Genomic DNA, 18,957 nt, shown 5'->3' with positions numbered 1-18,957 from the left:
AAAGCTGAGCCTAGAAATCTAGTTCCTAAGTTTTATAGCAATTTCCCTTAAAAAAAAAAAGCCCAGTGAATAAAATGTTAGTATTTTACACTTAATTCTCCATGTTAATGAATGCATATGGTGTATTTGTGTGTGTGTGTGTGTGTGTGTGTGTGTGTGTGTGTGTGTGTGTGTAAGCATGTTATTGTTTTTATCTGGACTTTTATATGGCATGAACCATAATCCAGAAACGGAGGACATCAGTCATCAGTTTTTGATCTAGGTTGTGAAGAATTGTGGCCATAAAAAGCTCAGGTCCAAGCATGGTGGTATACATCCTTAATCCCAGGAGACAGAAGCAAGCAGATGTCTGAGTTCAAGGTCAGGCTAGGAAAGAGAAAGTCCCAAGTAGCAAAAATCTTAGATCTAGGCCTGGTGGTATATGACTTCAAATCCAGAATTCAGGACACAGAGTCACACAGATCTCTGAGTTCAAGGTCCATCTATAGAGTAAGTTCCAGGCTAGGCAGTGAAGGAGTTGGAAAATGGAATGCTGATGATAATACACTAGACCAAGGGGGCCATGGTCCAGCCCCAGCAAGCAGCAGAACTTTGCAGCTTCAGGCGTGTCGCTCTGGCTTTAGAGTAAGAATAGAAGGAACTACTGGGAAAATTGATGCTGGTTAGCTGGAGCTAAGAAATTAGCCGTGATTACGAGACCAGCATCATTGAGGTGAAATCTTCTGGGAAGTGTTTTCTGAGAACACAAAGAAAGCTGTGTTCCAGAGATATCCAAGATTGTACCTCATGCTGAAGCTAGAGGTGGTAATGTGTAAGAGTCACCCAGGTGGCACTAGTTTGAAGGCATGAAGGGGTCATGGAGAGCAACTGAGCCTTGGCACATTGAGAGGCCATGGAAGGGCATTGGTGAAGGTGCGGCCTCATTTGCAGTTGACAGCCCAGGACTAAAGGGGTCATGCAAAAGATGTGAGGCTTGGCACCATGAAGAGAGCCTATGAGAGGCTATTGGCGAAGTGTAGTTGCAGTGGAGGATTCCAGCAAATTGGAGACACTAGTTTCGTGGAATGGTCAACAAGAAAAGCAGCAGCAGTGGAGTGGAGTCAGCAGAGCTTAGAGTGTTACAGAAGGCAGAGCTGGAGAAGTGACTCACATCCTTTGGAGGAGCCCAGAAGATCATGCATGGATCCCAGACACTGGAACAAGAGACTATAAAGCTGAAGTTACCTTGGATACCCCAAGATGGTTGAGACCGCAGAGCCATGAGCTATCTGTTGAGACAAGCTGCTAACTACGATTGGAACCAGCACAACAGGAAGAAGTTGCTGCAGCCAACAAAGATGAAGGGAATTGTAATCTGAAGAGTCACAGAGATGCAGAGGTTTGGAGTTTGCCCAGCTGGTTTCCTGTTTTGCTTTGGTCCACTATTTCTTCACTATGCCATTTTAGGATGGCAATGTATATCCTGTGATGTTGGAAGTATATGATCTGCCTTTTGATTTTGATTTTTTTTTAAGGGATTGCAGTTAAGAGATTGTATGAATCTCAGAGGAGCCCTTGAACTGTGGACTTTCAAACTGTTGAGACTGTTATAGATTATGGGACTTCTGAAGTTGAACTAAATGTTTTAGCATTATGCTATGGCTAAGTATGCCCCACCCCCGCCCCCCGCCCATAGACTCACGTGTTTGAACTAACCTATGGGGCCAGGAGTGGAATGTGGTGGTTTGAAAATGCTTTTCCCCTAGGAAGTGGCACTACTGGGAGGTGTAGCTTTGTTAGAGGAAGTGTGTCACTGTGGGGGTGGGCTTTGAGGTCTCCTATATATGATTAAGTCTGGCCAGAGTCAGTCTTCTCCTGTCTGCCTTGGGATCAAGACATAGAACTCTCAGCTCCTCCTGCACCATGCCTGCTTGGTGTTGCCCTGCTTCCGACCATGATAATGGACTGAACCTCTAAACCTGTAAGCCAGCCCCAATTAAATGTTGTCCTTTATAAGAGTTGCCTTGGCCATAGTGTATCTTCACAGCAGTGGGAACCCTAACTAAGACAGCCCATTATCATGCATGGATGTCTGCATGGCTGGAGTCCTGGGCTGAAGTTTTCAGTCTGTGTGTGTTCCAAAATGGCACAATTTTAGCTTTAGGGCTAAGGAGAAAAAGATAAAATTACATATTTAGCCTGGGAAAGATGCAATTTAGGCCAGATGAAACCTCTTGCTTTTGTAAATACTTAGATACAGTGTTCAGGGCTGGTGTTGCAATAAACATCTGTGTAGTTTATTGTGGCCTAGGCCCAGCCCAGCTTATATAGGCCAGGCTAGCAAAGGAAAATGAGCCCTGTGAAAGATTTCCTATATGATATGCATTAGTCTCTAAATCCCCATATTAGATTCAGGTTATCAAATTTCAAGTAGGAATAGAGACTTTTTAATAAACTAAGTCTCCTCTAATCATAACTCCTCTAGCGTAATCTTGGCTCTATTACTTGACTTTTTTCTTCATAATTTGGGCCAATTTGTCACATAAAGAATCAAAAAGATTCATTCCAATCATAACTCTGGTTAACAGCCCTGGCTAGCTGGGGAAGAATAATGAGTAAGATTATGAAGTCAGCTGAAGAGGAATGATGGCATCTTTCAAGAATGCTGTTATTGGCTGCCAAGAGCACAGGGGAATGCATCCAAGTGGAGAGAAGCTGAGTTAGTGTGCAAGTGACGCTGGACCACTAGATGGAGTTAGTGCAAATGTTGGGATATACTAAAATAGGAACGCTGAGCTAATGGAGCCAGGGAGGGCAGCACCATTGTCACCTACAGTGTCAGCCTGGGGCTGGGCTTCATTTGGATTTTGCTAGTTTGCAGACATGTTTATATTTATTATCCAAGTCAAGGGCCACCCTACAGTGTTAGTACGCTCCATTGGGCTCGCTGTCCCATCCTAATGCAATGGAGCCCAAAAGAAAAACAAAACAAACAAGCATAAAAATATTATTAGCTGTGGTTAAGATATCTCGTGTTTTCAAACTCACAAATTTCATGACTAAGTGGATGAAAATTCACAGCTCTACCTCTGACTCTAAACCAACAGACTTTTTTTTTTTTTCTTTTAAGATTTCTTTTTAGTCTTATGCTGGTGTATGGGTGTGTGCTCATGAACTGCAGGTACCCACAGAGTCCAGAAGAGGGCATTGCACACCCTGGAGTAGAAGGTAAAAGGAACTTGTGGATCAACTGTTGTGGTACTGCGAATGGTACTCACGACTTCTGTAAGAGCAGGGAGGGCTCTTAACCATGGAGATATCTCTCCAGCCCTCATGTGAGCATTTCTGCATGCATGGCTTATGACTTGTACTTCAAGGAAAAGAAATCAGTCCTACCTAGGTGTATTTGTGTTAATGAATCCTCTTCCTTGTAAATCAACCGGGGTTCAGGGAGGGAATAGACTCAACAAGTTATTCTTGGTAATAAAGAAATAAACATGTATACACAAATGCATATATGCATGCAATAACAGTTGAAGAAGTCAGGAATTTGAAGGAGAGTGAAGGGGGCTATGGGAGGGCTTGGAGGGGGAAAGGTTGTAATTAAATTAGAATCATAAAATTAAACAATAAATCTCATTGTGGAATAACAATAAGATTATAGGTAGAAAGAGAAGGTTCTGTGAATGCATGGGTCCATGGTTATAAATTGAAGCAAATACATAAAAATGTTGATGAAATAAAACATAAGATGTGTGTAGGGGAAAAAAATATCGAACTCTGGTAATTTTTATCCGCCCGCTGTCTGCTTGTTGTTAAGACTGAGCAAGCACTGCTGACGGGCAAATTCCCAGCGAGGAACTCCTAAATGAAGAAAGAAAATGGCTTCTAACACAGTGCACACAGAAACTAAAGATTAAAAGCGCAGGTTGGTTTAGGTGGCCTGCCAAGGAACGGGCGTGCACCTGCTGACCTGACTAGGCGTCTGAGGACCAGCGGTACTTCACTGCTACCTGGAGAAGACAACGCAAGGTGAAGTGAACAGATAGTTCAGGAAGCATCGAAACATGCATGTCAGTGTTCCACCAGGATGCGGAAAGCAGACCCCAGTGGTGGGCGAGTGGGAAGCTACTCAGACAAACTGACAGCCGCGCTGGTGGTACAGCCTCTGCTCCCAGCACTTGGAAGGAGTCCTGCAAATCAGAGGTGAGCCTAGGCTAGCCTGGGATACACAGAAAACCCTATCTCAAAAACAAAGCAAAACAAAAATGTACGTTTAAAAGAATAAATAATAACATAATTTAATATATAGTTTAACTTAAAGCCAAGAGTTAAGTAATTTAATTTTATTCTTCAGTTGTGTAGGCAAAGCAATGCACACCCTTCTGAGAAGAGGTGAAACTTCACAGGAGATAGATATTTGGGGGAAACTTCATTGAAACAGAGAATCCGTGGCTGGAGAGATGGCTAAGTGGTTAAGAGCACTGCCTGCTCTTCCAGAGGTCATGAGTTCAATTTCCAGCAACCACATGGTAGCTCTCAACCATCTGTAATTGGATCTGATGCCCTCTTCTGGTGTGTCAGTGAAAGGATGCTCATATGCATTAAATAAATACATTTTTTAAAAAAGAAAAAGAAAAGGAACAGAGAATCCAAGTCTCATTGAACTATCACTTTGTAGATTCTTTAATTAAAAAAAAATAACGATAAAGGGAATGAGCATTTGTTTCTGGCCAGCACATAGAGACTTCGGGTAATCGTTGCATTATAGTTTAAAATTGCCAGCTGTGGGAGGGAGAGACTCGTCTAAGCTAAGAGAGCTTGCTGTGCAAGCATAAGGATTGAAGTTTGGATTTCAGAACCAAAGTAAGCCAGGAGTCTGGCAAATGCCTGTCACGCCAGCAGCAAAATAGGTGGAGATGGGGGATGCTGGAGATCTGCAGGCTTCTAGGCTAGCTGAGAAAATACAAGCTCCAAGCTCAGCCAGAGATCCTGCCACAGTGACCCAGTGGAGCTAGTCGGAGAACACCTGACGCCCTCCTTTGGCCTCTGCAGTGTTCTCTGTACAGCTACTAGTGCAGTGCATGCATTTCCACGTCACACACACAAACACACACACACACACACGGACACACACACACACACACGGACACACACACACACACGGACATGGACACGGACACATACACATATTTACACATGAATAAAAAAGAAGCAGAAAAGGGGGAAGAAAAAGCTAATGATATGAAGAAAAGGAGACTACGATTTTGATTTGCTTGCCACCAATTTCAGAATTCACAGGCTGAAGTTCCCAGGGACACAATGTCATTTAGTGTCCCCTGCTAGTGTCACCGTGTGCTTGGCATTAGTGGGCATACTGGGATTGCCAGACAGTCTGTGGCCTGGCTGGGAACACCACCGTTTCTGGCTATGCCTTCCTGGCACAGCACGTCCAGCTCTTCTGGAAAACCCATGACATTTTAACAAATGTATTGAGACCAAAACAAACAAACAAACAAACAAACAGCCTAGATGTGCAGGAGTGAGATCCTGCTGGAAACCCTGCTGACGATACACAGAGACAAGCAGAGCCAGAGATCTGGAGAAGGAAGCGGGGCCAGTGCTGGGAAATGAAAGGGGTCACAGGTTGGAAAGGAGCATGGGTCGGCACAGCATCAGAAAAGGTGGAGAGGAAAAGGATGGGACAGGATGCATCTCCCCAGAGTGTCTGCTGTGATCTGCCAACAGTGCGCTCTTCATATTAGAAATTTCTAGAAACGACTCGGGAGCAGATGGCCAAGTAAAATGAACAAGGCAAGTTCTTGTGTTAATAAAAAAAGGGGGGGTTGGGGGCAGAGCGTATGCTTCTCAGGGGAAAGAGAAAGGCTTCAACGGAGATGGACAGAACCTTTGAATTCCTCTCTCTACATACTGAATCCATTTCCTATACATTCTGCTGTGGAATAGATGACAAGACCTTTTTAACCTAACTGCAGAGCCTGTGGGCACACAGTGTGGTCATCCCTGCTGTCTCTTCCTCTAGATTCCTACCTGTCTAAACCCCTTCAAATCCCTGCCCAATTCCATCTTGCCAATATGGTTGAACATGATGGCCTAATCAATACATCCTGGCACTGGTGGTTGTCCACATTCAACTCTGTTGTGTTTTTTGTATAGAACTTGACGCCTGCTAATAGTCTCGGTTTATTTATGTACTACGTTGATGTCTTTCTTTCCTCCCAGAAGACAGACAAGAAGAATGTAAACACTGTCAGTGTCTTCCACACTTCTAAAAAAAGTGGGGATCTTAGTTCTGAGGGGCGCTGGGAGAAATATCTTTAAAGATTCATCTTTGCAGCCACCAGAGGCAGTAGACAGTAGCTGGGACAAACAGCAGGTAAATTACAAGGATGAAACTCAAACTCTAGGGAGCCAGGTGTCTGTAGTGGCTCTGACGAGATCTGTATTCCTATACAAGCAAAGGGCCATGCATTTGTGCAGGGCTGTACTCACACTCAAGAAAGCTCGCTGCTGGGGCTGCCCATGAGGCTCTGCACACGCAGAGAGCAGGAGCAAAGGCAGGATTCTCAGTGGCTGGTGGGATGCTGAAAGCACCGGACATGCACACAGCGGCACAGAGATTCATAGTATAAGTAAAGAAACCACTAAACTCACCGAGCTGACTTCAGGGAGCACACATGACAAGTACTGTTATATCAGGATCTGAAATCACATCAACAAACTTCTCACAACACATCTCTCTCCCTGGAGGCTGGAGAGATGGCTCTGTGGTTCACAGCTGATGCTGTTGCTCTTGCAAAGGACCCAAGGTCAGCTCCCAGAACCCACATCAGATGGCCCACAACGGCCTATAACTCCAGCTGCAGGAGATGTGACTCCCATCTGTGGGCACCTGCTTTTGCATGTTTATACTCACATGCAGATACATGTATAGTCATATGTTTAAAAGTAAAAATAAGCTTTAAAGTATAAAATAAATATCTTTCTAGATATATCCATTTATCATCTAGCTAATTATATGTGTAACAACCTATCCTCTAGCCATCTATCCAACCATTTCTTACTGGCTCTGTTTCGCTGAAGAGTACTTGATAATACAGCAACACTCTAATATTCTTCCTTTGCCATCTTCCTTTGTATAGATTCATGGTTATCTTCCTCAATATCATGGCCTTGTGGCCTCCCCCACATCTAAATTTCTGAGCCATTACTATGACTTAGCCATAGATGCTTCCAGATCTATTTTATTTATTCAGAGCTCCCTGAGCTACCTCCATCTCCATATTTATTTAAGTTTTACATTTTTATGAGTTGTTTTCCATTCTACAGTAATGACTTAAAAATGGAAGTCAGTGAAGCTATTACCATGAAACCCTGTTTGAAGGAATGATTTCCTGTTAAGAGAGAATAACAAGTTTTAAGAATACGTCAGGGTACAGAAGGAGCAAAGGGTTCTGTCTCCTTACACTGGAGCTGTGTCTAAGAGCTCCAAATTCAAACCCTGTGGACACTCAAGATTAATGTCACACTCCAGTTGTGACCTCTAGGTCTCTTGGACCCTCCATATTATCCCTACCACTCTCATTCTGGCCTTGTACTCTCCAAAGGCCAGGATTCTAGAGAACTTTATGTCAGGAAAGACTCCAGTAAATGTGGACAGACTGTGTGAGTCAGGGTGTTTGTCGTTTGTCTGTAGATACACGCTCACCTACAATCACACTCCCACCTGCAGACACACATCCACCTGCAGACACAAGCTCGCCTGCAGACACAAGCTCACCTGCAGACACACACCCACCTGCAGACACATGTCCACCTGCAGACACAAGCTCACCTGCAGACACATGCTCACCTGCAGACTCATGCTCACCTGTAGAGGCACATCCTCACCTGCAGCCACGTGCCTACACGTATGCAGATATGTACCATTGCATATCTCTGATCAGCTCTGCAGACCTGAAGCTCTGTGTAGGCCAATAGCCTTTTCTCATATTCACCAGAGTGCTTCTGGGATTCCAACTGTGAGCATTGCTAGTTCTCAATGATTCTAGTGCTCACATCTCCACATGATAAAAGCATAGCACTGCTGGGTTCACCTTCCAGGCTGGCATGACCAGAGCAGGGCTTAGGTACCCAGTCAAGTTTGTTTGGTTTGGATAAAAACTCCAAACAAAATATTTTCAAAATGGTATTTTTAGCCATTATACAGGAGGCGAGGGAGGGACAACTTTAACTGGCATCATATCTTATATAATAATATACTTTTTGAACAAAAAAATCAAATTATTTTTAATATTTCATACAATAGTCCATGACTTTACACACTAAGCACTGGGATTACCAGTGTGTGTCACAATTCGAAGCCCCCCCCTTTTTAAGTGGGTGCTGAAGAATGAACAAGTATAGGTCCTCACGCTTGTGCAGTGGCATCTTACCAACTGAGCCATGTCCCCAGCCCGAATCCCTGATTAAAACATGGCAGACATTCCCGATCAAACCATACATACTCCATGCGTCCTTGATTGTGTAAATTAATTTAGTACCTGCAGTGCCAAACACAGAAGATATGCTTTCTAAAACAGTCCTGTGGATATCGGGATGAGACAGGATATATCCAAGTGTCCAGAATGCAATCTGCAAAAGAGGAACACATACAACATAAAACTGTCTTACCAGGTAAATGCAGGCGGAGTCAGTGTTAGCCATAGACAGTTGAAAGAAGCAAGAACAGTGTTCCAGCTCCAACGATTAGGAGCTGGAGAGATGGCTTAGCATGCAAGAGCACGGGCTGCCTTCCGAAGGAAGGACACAGGTTCCATTCTCAAAACCTGCATCATGGCTCACAGCCATCTCTAATTTCAGTTCTGGAGGATCTGATGCCCTCTTCTGGCCTCTGTGGGCATTGCACACATGTGGCGCTGAGACATATGTGGGTAAAACACCCATACAAATAAAATAAAAATAAAGGGGGGAAAAACATTTTTTAAAACATGCTACTAAATATCACCATTAAAAACAACTAGATTTTATAAACAAGAGCGGTATCATATACCTTTTAGAGGTCAAATCTATAACTGATTATTGCTGTAGTTTAGCTTTGGTATTTATAGAGAGTTTCTTTGTTGAACTAGGGAAGGTTCCAGATTGTATTTACTAGCAAACAACATAAAATGTCATGTAGGCATACATTAAATATTCAGAACAAATCGTAATACTTAAGAATGTTAATACAACATGAAAACATTGTCATGATTTAATTTCCTTAAAATACAAATGTAGCAGCAGACAGTGGTAGCACACAGCTATAATCTCAGCTCTTGGGGAATAGAGGCAGGGGGATTGCCGCAAGTTCAAGGACAACTTGGTTTGCCTGTGACTGTGTAGCAGCCAGGCCTAGACAGCAAGACCACGTGGAGAGCAAGAAAGAATGTGTGAGAATGAACTAGGGGGTTTTCTTCTTGCACGTGAAGCATATTAATTTTAAATAATCCCAGGAAGCCACACTTAAATCTCGTTAAGTAACTTATGAGGCGCTGGAGGGGTAGATCAATGCTAAGACACTCGTGTGGTATGGACCGACAAGGCCACAGGCTCAACACCCAGCACTCTCCCACACCTCACCCAAGTACATCTGTACCTTCAGAAGAGCAGTCAGGTGCTCTTACCCACTGAGCCATCTCACCAGCCCCCAAGTACATCTGTAAAGCCTTTCTTTTTGGCCTATTAGGATTATTTGGTATATAATGTGATTTTTCAATGCCCAGTGGTAACTCAAGGTAATGCATGAATGATTTCATACTTGCTGTTCGTAGGAGCGTGGAACCTCAGTCTAGGCTTTTAAAGCCAAGCTGAGCGCAGCAGCTTTCCATATAGATTGGACAGCAAAGATCTCCATTAGAACCGTAATAAATCATAAATGTCTCCTACTGAGTATACTACATCCATCGTTTCCATCATCTAAGAATCCTGCTTCCACCCCGGATCACTCAGCCAGCCAGCTTCAAATGCTTCTATGAATTAGCTTTTTTTGTCTGCACTTCTGTCCCCAAAATAAATGTCCTATAAACAGTCTTCACGCTTATGATTTTATTCAAGGGCTAACATATTTTTGGAGATGGTTTTCCTTCATTTAATACTTATCACAATAAATTATTTTGAATTAAAAAAAAGAGTCTTTCCTATCTCCCCTATATAGAATATGTAAGATAAAACCGTTCATCTTAAAAAACGTGCTTCCAGCTGAGGACAGAAACACAGGGATGCATAAAATCCTGAGAGGCTTGGATTTCCCTTTTGCTTTCTTTTCCCATAAGCATCTACTGTGTTAAAGAGATCATGAACTTGAGAAGTAATGGAGGTGGGTACAGGGGGAGTCAGGGAGCACGGGCAGGGTAGAAATACTGCAAACTCATGTATGAAATTATGAAAAATGAAAAATGTAAAGAAAAATAAATAACCATAAGTGGCACCAAAAACAAACAAACAAACAAAACCACAAACAATTCTTGAAATCAATTCTTAGGTGACCGAGGTAACAGTCTGTATAACTTAAAGTCTTTTTGTTGTTGCTTTGGTGAAACAGGATGTCCCTTGAAATGATCAACTACTCCCCCGTGTGGTCAAAGGAGGAAGTGCAGCATTGAAAGGTGCATTAAGCTGGAAGCACAGGGGTGAACAGACGAACACGTGCGATGCAGACATTCTAGGGCAGCATCTGGATTAGGAAGGGCTCAGCCTGGAGATTATCTAGCTCATCTTCACACAGTGCCCAGGCCACTGTCGCCTTGGTCCCTCCTGAGGTTCTTCCTCCTGTGAGCTACCAGTGGAAGTGATAAGCTATTGGATTTGCTCAATAATCACGCTACGCTCAGTTCGTCGGATTTGAAGTCAGAGTCCTCGCTGGGGAAAGAATTCCCATGATGCTCCTTGATCTTCAGCAGCACAAGAAGGGCTCAGAGTCCCGTGTGCCTAACTGGTTTTGAGAATCACAAACACCGGGTCCCATTTATTTTTATGGCAGACGTTAGAATTCAGGTCAGTAACAAATGTCTGCACAATGGTGTCCAGTGCTTTTTTTTTTTTCCTTCACAGATTTCTTATTTTTAAAATCTGATGTTTTCTACCTTTAAGACAGAACTTTTGAGGACTATTGAGCCAGCTAAGAGGTTAAAGTACTTGTCACTCTCACACAGGACCTGGGTTTAGGTCCCAGCACTCATGTAGCAGCTCACACTACCCAGAAGTCTAGTACCAGGGGGACTCTGATATCTGCTGATGGCCACAGGCACTAGGTATGTACCTAGTACCTATGTGCGCTAGGTAAAACACTCACACATAAAGCAAAATAAATAAACCAAAACAAAACAATCTACTTTTTTATAAATGATACAGGATGGTAATTCCAGCACCTGGGATGTGGAGGTAAGGAGTTCAAGGCCATCCTCCCTGACGTAGCCAGTGTGAGGCCAGCCTGGGCTAGGTGACTACATGAGGCTTTGCCTCCCCCTACAATAGTTAAGGGAGAAGAAGTACTTCTTTCTTTCAGAAGTCCCCCACACACACTAAGAAGGGTTCCCCAGAGTTGCTGCAATAGCAGATCACTTAATGGAGTAGTCAGAGAAAGTTTCCATTCCGTCGAGTTCCAAAAGTCCATTTAGTATGTTGTCCTCAAATAGAGGATGTGTCCGATATTAAACTGAGAAGAAAAGGCAATCACATTTCACCTTAGCCAAAAGGACAAGAAGTGATTTCTTTCCTTCTTAAAAATAATAAAAGTGTTAGGCAGTGCCGCATGTGCCTATAATACTAGACTCTACTTGGAAAACTGAAACAAAAGGATCGTGAGTTCCTTTTGTCTGGGATGTTGTCTCAATAAAGAAAAAAAAAAATAAAAACAAGCTAGTAAAGAGTTAATTAAAATGTTTCTACATGATACTGAACGAAAAAGCAAAATTGGCCCTAAAGTCATTGACACACCTTTGGAAAAGGATTTCAAGTGTGCTGCCCAAGGGAGTAACAATATTATGCCAAAAAGGTCAAGTCTATTGTCACAGTGCAGAAAGGAGAGCCACCAGTCACTAAAATACAGAGCACCAATGAAAAGCCACTTGTTGGAGAGTTAAGAAGCAAACTGAGAAGAGATAAGGAAGGAGGCCCTGAGGCTGGCTGCATCCTAGGAGGAAATGAGTTGTGCATTTCTGCAACAGTATCCAAAAGATGTGATGGATGCTGAAGGAGTCTTGGAAGTACTCTATGTAAGTTAATTGCTACCTGCTGTTTAAGGTCACCGAGTAGCTAGCCCTGGAAGTGGGGTTGGTTCTCCTACTTCAGACACTAGTGTGTTAATGCCAGGGGTGCTCCAAGCCCCCATTTGTGAGGAATAGGGCCTCTCACTCTGTGACAAGGAAGAAAGACAATAGACATTAAAATAGCTCAATCAGCCCTGTGACCTTGGGAACAGCAGGAAGACAAACCCTTTCTAACAGTTGCTGCCACAATTTATCCCATAATGTAAAAGTTTATACAGCGGGAAAGAGAAGAGGGAAGTAGAGCAATGGTAAGCTCACCTATGGAGAGCTAGTTCAAATGGGAACTCTAGCTGCCTTAACTTCCCCCATTGGCTTCTGAGAGGCGTTGTGAGCACCTAATTTGATGTCATCTCTCTATGTTGCTGTTCTTTTACTTGGAAGCCTCACCTGTGAGAACACTGCTCTGGTTGAGACTCTTTCTGTGGGGAATTGGCACTGGGTATCCATCCATCCATCCACCCATCCACCCATCCACCCATCCATCCATCCATCCATCCACCCACCCATCCATCCATCACCGATCAGTCATTTACTATTTATTCTTTTAGTTTGACTTGTTATATACTTAAGAAATGAACTCATTTAAAATTCAAAGTGATGGCTATCCTAGGTCATTTTCTGAAACAAGTAAAGAACAAATCTTTATAACATTCCAGATAATGTTCTGTCAATCACATATGGGCCACCATGCCATTAAGTCTGGGAAGAATGAGGGCCACAATGGCTGCTGAGCATAGTTAAAACTTCAGAGAAGCAACAGATGAAAATGACCCAAGTCAGCTTTGGTATTGTTGGCTTTTTATTGAGTACTGTTCTAGAAAGTTCATTTTCTATCGAGGAACACCTTAGACGTAGGAAATGGCCTTTCAATCAAGATAATCTCATGAAGTATAGCCAATACCTTGAGATGATCTATCAAAGTACATGTAGGCCACAGCAAAAACTCCTGATGGGCTGGTAGCAATCCCGTTCTAAAGAACAGGCTGTGAGTCCCATGGGCTTCAAGGTAGGAGAGAGGAAATACTATCACATCTGGGCCCAGAAAATGACCAATCCACAACTTATAGCTCTTAGAGCTTCTTTAGAAATGGGTGATCCTAAAAGCTAAGATAGTAGAGCCATGCCCCTCCTGACCATTGATACATTATGGTGGCTCATGGGGAATGGCCCAATTAGAAGGTATGACCTTGTTGGGGCAGATGTGATGTTGTTGGAGGAAATGTGTCACTGGGGTGGGCATTGAGGTCTCAGATGCTTAAGCCAGGCCCAGTGTGACATCTTTCTCTTCCTGCTGCCTACCGATCCAGTGTAGAACTCTCAATTACCTCTCCAGCACCATGTCTGCCTGCACACCACCATGTTTCTCACCATGATGATAATGGACTAAACCTCTGAACTAAAAGCCAGTTTCAATTAAATGTTTTTCATCATAACAGTTGCCATGGTCATGGTGTCTCTTCACAGCAATAAAACCCAAACTAAGACAGAAGTTGATACCAGAAGTGGGGTGTTACTGTGATAGGTCTGACCATGATTTTGTTTGGAGAAATATGGACTTTGGGACTTTTGATTTGGAACACAATTGAACCCTTTAAATTGGGCTTAACTTACCATCCTAGTAAGAGCGTAGAAGACAGTGGTGTGGAGGATGATTTGAACTGTGGGGTGCTGGCTCAAGATGCTTCAGAGGAGAAGAGTATTTGCATGTAGCCTAGAGACAGTTCTTATAATATTTTGGTGAAAAATGTGGTTGCTTTCTGATCTTGTTAAAAAAATAAAAATAAAAAATCTGCCTGAGGCTAAATTGAAGAGTTTGGGATTAATTGCTTTAGCAGAGGAAATCTCAAAACAGCCTAGTATCATCTCTGTCATGTAGTTATTATGGCTTATTCTTATGAAGTTCTGTAATGAGATGGAGCAAGCTGAGCATGGAAAAAATACAAAATGTACAATTCAAGGAGAAAAGAGGAACCAGGAAATGGAATGGAGCTAAATGCTGTGTTCAAGGGAAAAAAACAGGTGAAAGAAAATCCTGATGTTAAATGGAATAAAGGGAGTGGTGCCCTAAGGACAAGATCCCACCCTGCTAAGCTTCCAACTTGTGAAAGGGAATTAAAGAAAAGTGTAGGTCCCAATGTGGTGGTTTATGCCTTCAATCCTGGCACTCTGGAGGGAGAGGCAGGTGGATCTTTGAGTCTGAGGCCAGTCTGGTCTACAAGTCAAGTTTCAAGACATCAAAGCTTGGGCCATAAAGGAAACCATTGAAAGCAGAAAGCTAGCGAAGACATAATTGAACAAGGGAACCATGTTTGAGACCCAGTAAGCAGCAAAACCTGGCAGCTTTGGCCACATAGTTGTGAAGCCTCCCTCCCTGACTAAGGAAAGCCACTGAGGTGTGTTTAAGAGCATCCTTGCCTGAAGGCCTAGAGAGGCCACTGTTTGAAGCTGTGAAGGTGAAGCCTTGACTGCCTTGAAGACCCCAACCTGTTGGAGATGCCAGACTCATGGGATACTTACTGAAGAAAGCTGCTAACAAGGAGTGGTACCAGCCCGAGAGAGAGAAGTGTGTAGCAGTCAACAAGGGTGAAAGGAGTTGGAGGTCTGAGGAAATCTTTGACATAAAACACGGAAATAAGAGTTTGAAATTTGCCCAGCTGGCTTAAGGTTTTGCAGTGGTCCAGTATCTCCTCATTATGATTCTTTGCCTTCCTTTTGAAATGGTAATATATATCCCGTGCCATTGTATGTTGAAAGTATGTGATCTGACTTTCATTTGGATTTCACAGGGGTTTACAATTAAGAGATTGCCATGAGTCTTAGAAGAGATTTTGAACTTTTATCAGGTTGAGACTGATATGGGGACTTTTAAAGTTGGTTTTAATGCATTTCTGCATTTTGATACAGCTATAAGCCTATGAAGACCAGGGTGTATAATGTGGTGGTTTGAAAGAAAATGGCCTCCATAAGCTCACAGGGAATGGCACTCTTAAGAGTGTGGCCTTGATGGGAGTATGTGTGGCATTGTTGAAGGAAGTGTGGCATTTATCTCTTCCTGCTATCTACTGACCCGGATGTAGAACTCTCAGCTCCTTTCCCCAGCACCATGTCTGCTTGCACACCACCATGGTGATAATGGACTAAACCTCTGAACTATAAGGCAGCCCCAGTTAAATGGTTTCCTTTATAGGAGTTGCCTTGGTCACGGTGTCTCTTCACAGCAATGGAAAAACCCTAAGACACCTACCTAAGACAGGAGTCAAGAGTTTGGGACCCATGGCAGTCTATATTCATTATTAGTGGACCATTGAAAGAAGCCTTTGATTTCAGTGAGGGTGATGTTTTCTGCACAGCACACTTAATGAATGAGCACCAATTTTGTTAAGCACTTTTTATTATTTCCAGTCAAATCCTCCAACCATCCTTGGAAGTGGTTCAGATGAGGACACAGATGCAGACTGGGAGAGGTTAAAGGACTGTGTAGCCCACTGTCACCCAGCTATGGGAACTGGCTTGGGATCTGATGCAAAGGCCTTTCCAAGGTCTCTGCTCATGCGTCAGACTGCCTCTGGGAGGTGCCAACAAGGAAGGTCCAGCAAGATGAAGCTTTCAGTCATCATGAGACACATCTTTTCAGACCAGTGCCAGGTCCACTCTCAAAGGACAGACCTCTGTGTCCGATCAATAGTGCTTTGTGTGGCTTTCCCCAGGGGGACCTTTCTGGAGAGATCCTGAGAACTACTCCTCTGACTGTAGCTGTTGTGTGCATGTTTGGGAAGTTGCTCTTCAGTGTTGATGTAGCTCAAACAGTTAGTTGAGAAGAGTCAAAAAAGAATATCGGACCAATAGAGTAGGGGGAAGCATAGGCTTGTCGTGTGATGAAGTATATATTCTCTCGGGCGGCACATGTTTGAGTAGCAGTGTTGGAATATCTGCCTCTGTGCTCTAGTCTGTACAGTGGGTTAAAAGAAGTAGAGTTACTGGGACCCAGAAATCCCCTTCAGAAACAGGAAGGAAAAATGTGTAATATTTACACATTGGTTTTATTTCTAGTTGTTAAAGAAAAGGGGGGTGGGGTGATGACCACACTTACCAGAGATTGGGCTGAGTGTCCCTGTTTCCTCAAACACAAATCCATAGGTAGCCATTCTTACATTACAACCAACATAAGGAGTCAGAGCAGACAAAGCAGAGAATCACAGATGGATCTCCTAGCTTTAACCTAGATCATAGTGACTTTAAAAGAACAGAGAGAGAGAGAGAGAGAGAGAGAGAGAGAGAGAGAGAGAGAGAGAAGAAGAAGAAGAAGAAGAAGGAGGAGGAGGAGGAGGAGGAGGAGGAGGAGGAGGAGGAAGAGGAGGAGGAAGAGGAAGAGGAGGAGGAAGAGGAAGATGAAGAGGAAGAGGAAGAGGAGGAGGAAGAGGAGGAGGGAGAGGAGGAAGAGGAGGAAGAGGAAGAGGAGGAGGAGGAAGAAGAAGAAGAAGAAGAAGAAGAAGAAGAAGAAGAAGAAGAAGAAGAAGAAGAAGAAGAAGAAGAAGAAGAAGAAGACAGACAGATACAGAGACACAGAGACACAAAGAGACAGAGATGCAGATGGGAAATGCTTAGGGAAGAAGGAAGGAAATAAATAGAAATGAGGTCAAGAGGGGATAATGAGGTTGACCATAAGCCATGTTCAGTGGTATACATGGATAAAGATGTCATAAGGAACCCCATTATTTTGATCACTTAATAAAAGAAAAATAATAATTGGAAATGGTTGCCCAACACTGTGTGTCCTGAATGTAATCTCAGCCCTTGAGATTGCAAATTTAACGGCAGCCTTGGGCTCCATAGCAAGACTTTGTGCTAAAAAACAAAGACTAAATTAATTAGTCAATTAAAACAAGTATATAAAAATCAATGGTCTTTATAGGCCCCTGTTATCTTTAGATAGGCTGTGAATTTCAATGCCACAAGCCCCCTTCAGAGAGAAGCTTATAGAACGGAGGGGGACAAGGAATGCAAACACTAATGGTACTCAGGAGGAGAGGGGACGCACACATTCAATGGACATTGACTAGCGCATCTTTTGAGCATCTTGTTGGATGCTCACAGAGACTATGTAGGCAAATGAGCAACCCATGCCTATGACCATGTCACAAGTTTTACTTTCATATTCACATTCTCTCCCTCTCTTCCCCCTTCTCTCCCCATTTCCTGTAAAGGAAATGAAGACACAGAGATTTTTTTTTCCATAGACACCACAGTGGCTGGAGATAAGCAATTCCATAGGAAACCATCAGTTGGTGTATTATCACTTTGGTTCAAAGCTGGTGCTAGGCTTTGTCCAACTGCACAGCACAGAGCATATAGCCTAACAGAGTCAGGGGTTCTTACACAGCACACAGAGGACCACAAAGGGCAAGTTTTCCTTGGGCTAGTTGGATGCCAGGGTGAAGAATTCACTCTGGATGTACACTATGCCCCCTTAGTATGTGGGGGTGGGTTTGGGAGTGTGGTGGGGGATTTGATGTGTATATGTGAGTGCTGTACACGCTGTGTGCTCACACATGTGTGCACCTGCGCACATGTGTATACCTGGTGTGTTTGCATGTGTGTCTGTGCAGACAGGTGTGCACGTCTGCTCTTATCTATAGAAGCCAGGGGTTGACGTCAGATGCCTTCCTCACTGAGACAAGGGTTTCTCACTGAACCCTGAGGTTTGGCCAGATGACCAGCTTGTCGCAGGGATCCTGGGCCGCAGCCTCTCAAGCACTGGGGTTATAGGCAGCCTGCCGCATCCAGCAGGATTCATGAACTCTGGTCCTGTAGCTCATGAGGCAAGCATTCCATCCACTGAACTACCGAGACATACTCTATCAAACACTCCTTTTAAAAAAAAGAAAGACCTTACATCCCAGTCCACCATTATCTTTTAGTTCCCCAAAGTGTGTGAAGAATTGAAGTCCAAGAGAAAAAGAAAACAATGCAAAACAACAACAACAACAACAACAACAAAAAGAAAAGAAACAAAAGCAAAAGCTAGATAGATGAAAGAAAGCCTCCTTGTCTCCCATGTACTTACAGGAGGAGCATTGGCCAGAGCAGCCCAAAGTACGACCAGTCCATAATTTGGACTGTATTGACGTGTTTCCGTCTCCACCACTTCCAATATGGCCTGCAAGAGGGTCTGGGAAGGAAATAACTCTTGTTAGACCACAGCCGCGTGACGAAGACCGATGTCCCCAAACAAGAAACCATTTCATTATTTTTCCTCTGTGGGTGTTCTATACACTTGTTAGTGTGGATGTGTGTGTGTGTGTGTGTGTGTGTGTGTGTGTGTGTGTGTGTGTGCGCGCATGCGCACAAAGATCAGAGGTCGTCACTGAGTGTCTTTCCTCTACCATGTGCCACATTTATCTTTTCGAAGAGTCTCTCACTGAACCTGAAGCCCAAGTCCTGCTACTCTGGCTGGCCAGGGAGCTTTAGGAATCCTAGGAATCCACCAGCCTCTACCCAGTGTTAGGGATACTGGCACGTGTCCCTACTCACAGATTTTTTTTTTTCGTGCATTCTGGGAATCCCAAACTCAGATTCTCAAGCTTGCTTATTAAGCACTTTGCCTAAACTGAGCCGTGACCCTGGATTCACTGAATCCGAGAGATACTGT

The 18,957-nt window shown here is 43.5% G+C and overlaps 1 protein-coding gene and 1 non-coding gene across 4 annotated transcripts in view; both read right to left on the bottom strand.

Moving 5' to 3' along the window:
- Positions 1 to 18,957, bottom strand: part of Cyp39a1 (cytochrome P450, family 39, subfamily a, polypeptide 1) — an 84,060-nt gene that overhangs the window by 41,321 nt on the left and 23,782 nt on the right. For all 3 annotated transcript variants that reach the window (NM_018887.4, NM_001285948.1, NM_001285947.1), the window contains 2 exons: positions 18,373 to 18,477; positions 8,544 to 8,634 (listed from right to left, as the gene is read on the bottom strand). In NM_018887.4, the coding sequence (NP_061375.1) occupies positions 8,544 to 8,634; positions 18,373 to 18,477 (196 nt within the window). The remainder of the gene's footprint in view (positions 1 to 8,543; positions 8,635 to 18,372; positions 18,478 to 18,957) is intronic.
- On the bottom strand, positions 11,566 to 11,748 carry Gm25783. The gene has a single exon (XR_003952456.1). It is a non-coding gene; the product is annotated as a U2 spliceosomal RNA (small nuclear RNA).

The sequence above is a fragment of the Mus musculus genome, chromosome 17, assembly GCF_000001635.26.
Source record: "Mus musculus strain C57BL/6J chromosome 17, GRCm38.p6 C57BL/6J".
Lineage (NCBI taxonomy): Eukaryota > Metazoa > Chordata > Mammalia > Rodentia > Muridae > Mus > Mus musculus.
Note: the sequence above shows the minus strand (reverse complement) of the source record. Positions and strands in the feature narration are given on the sequence as shown.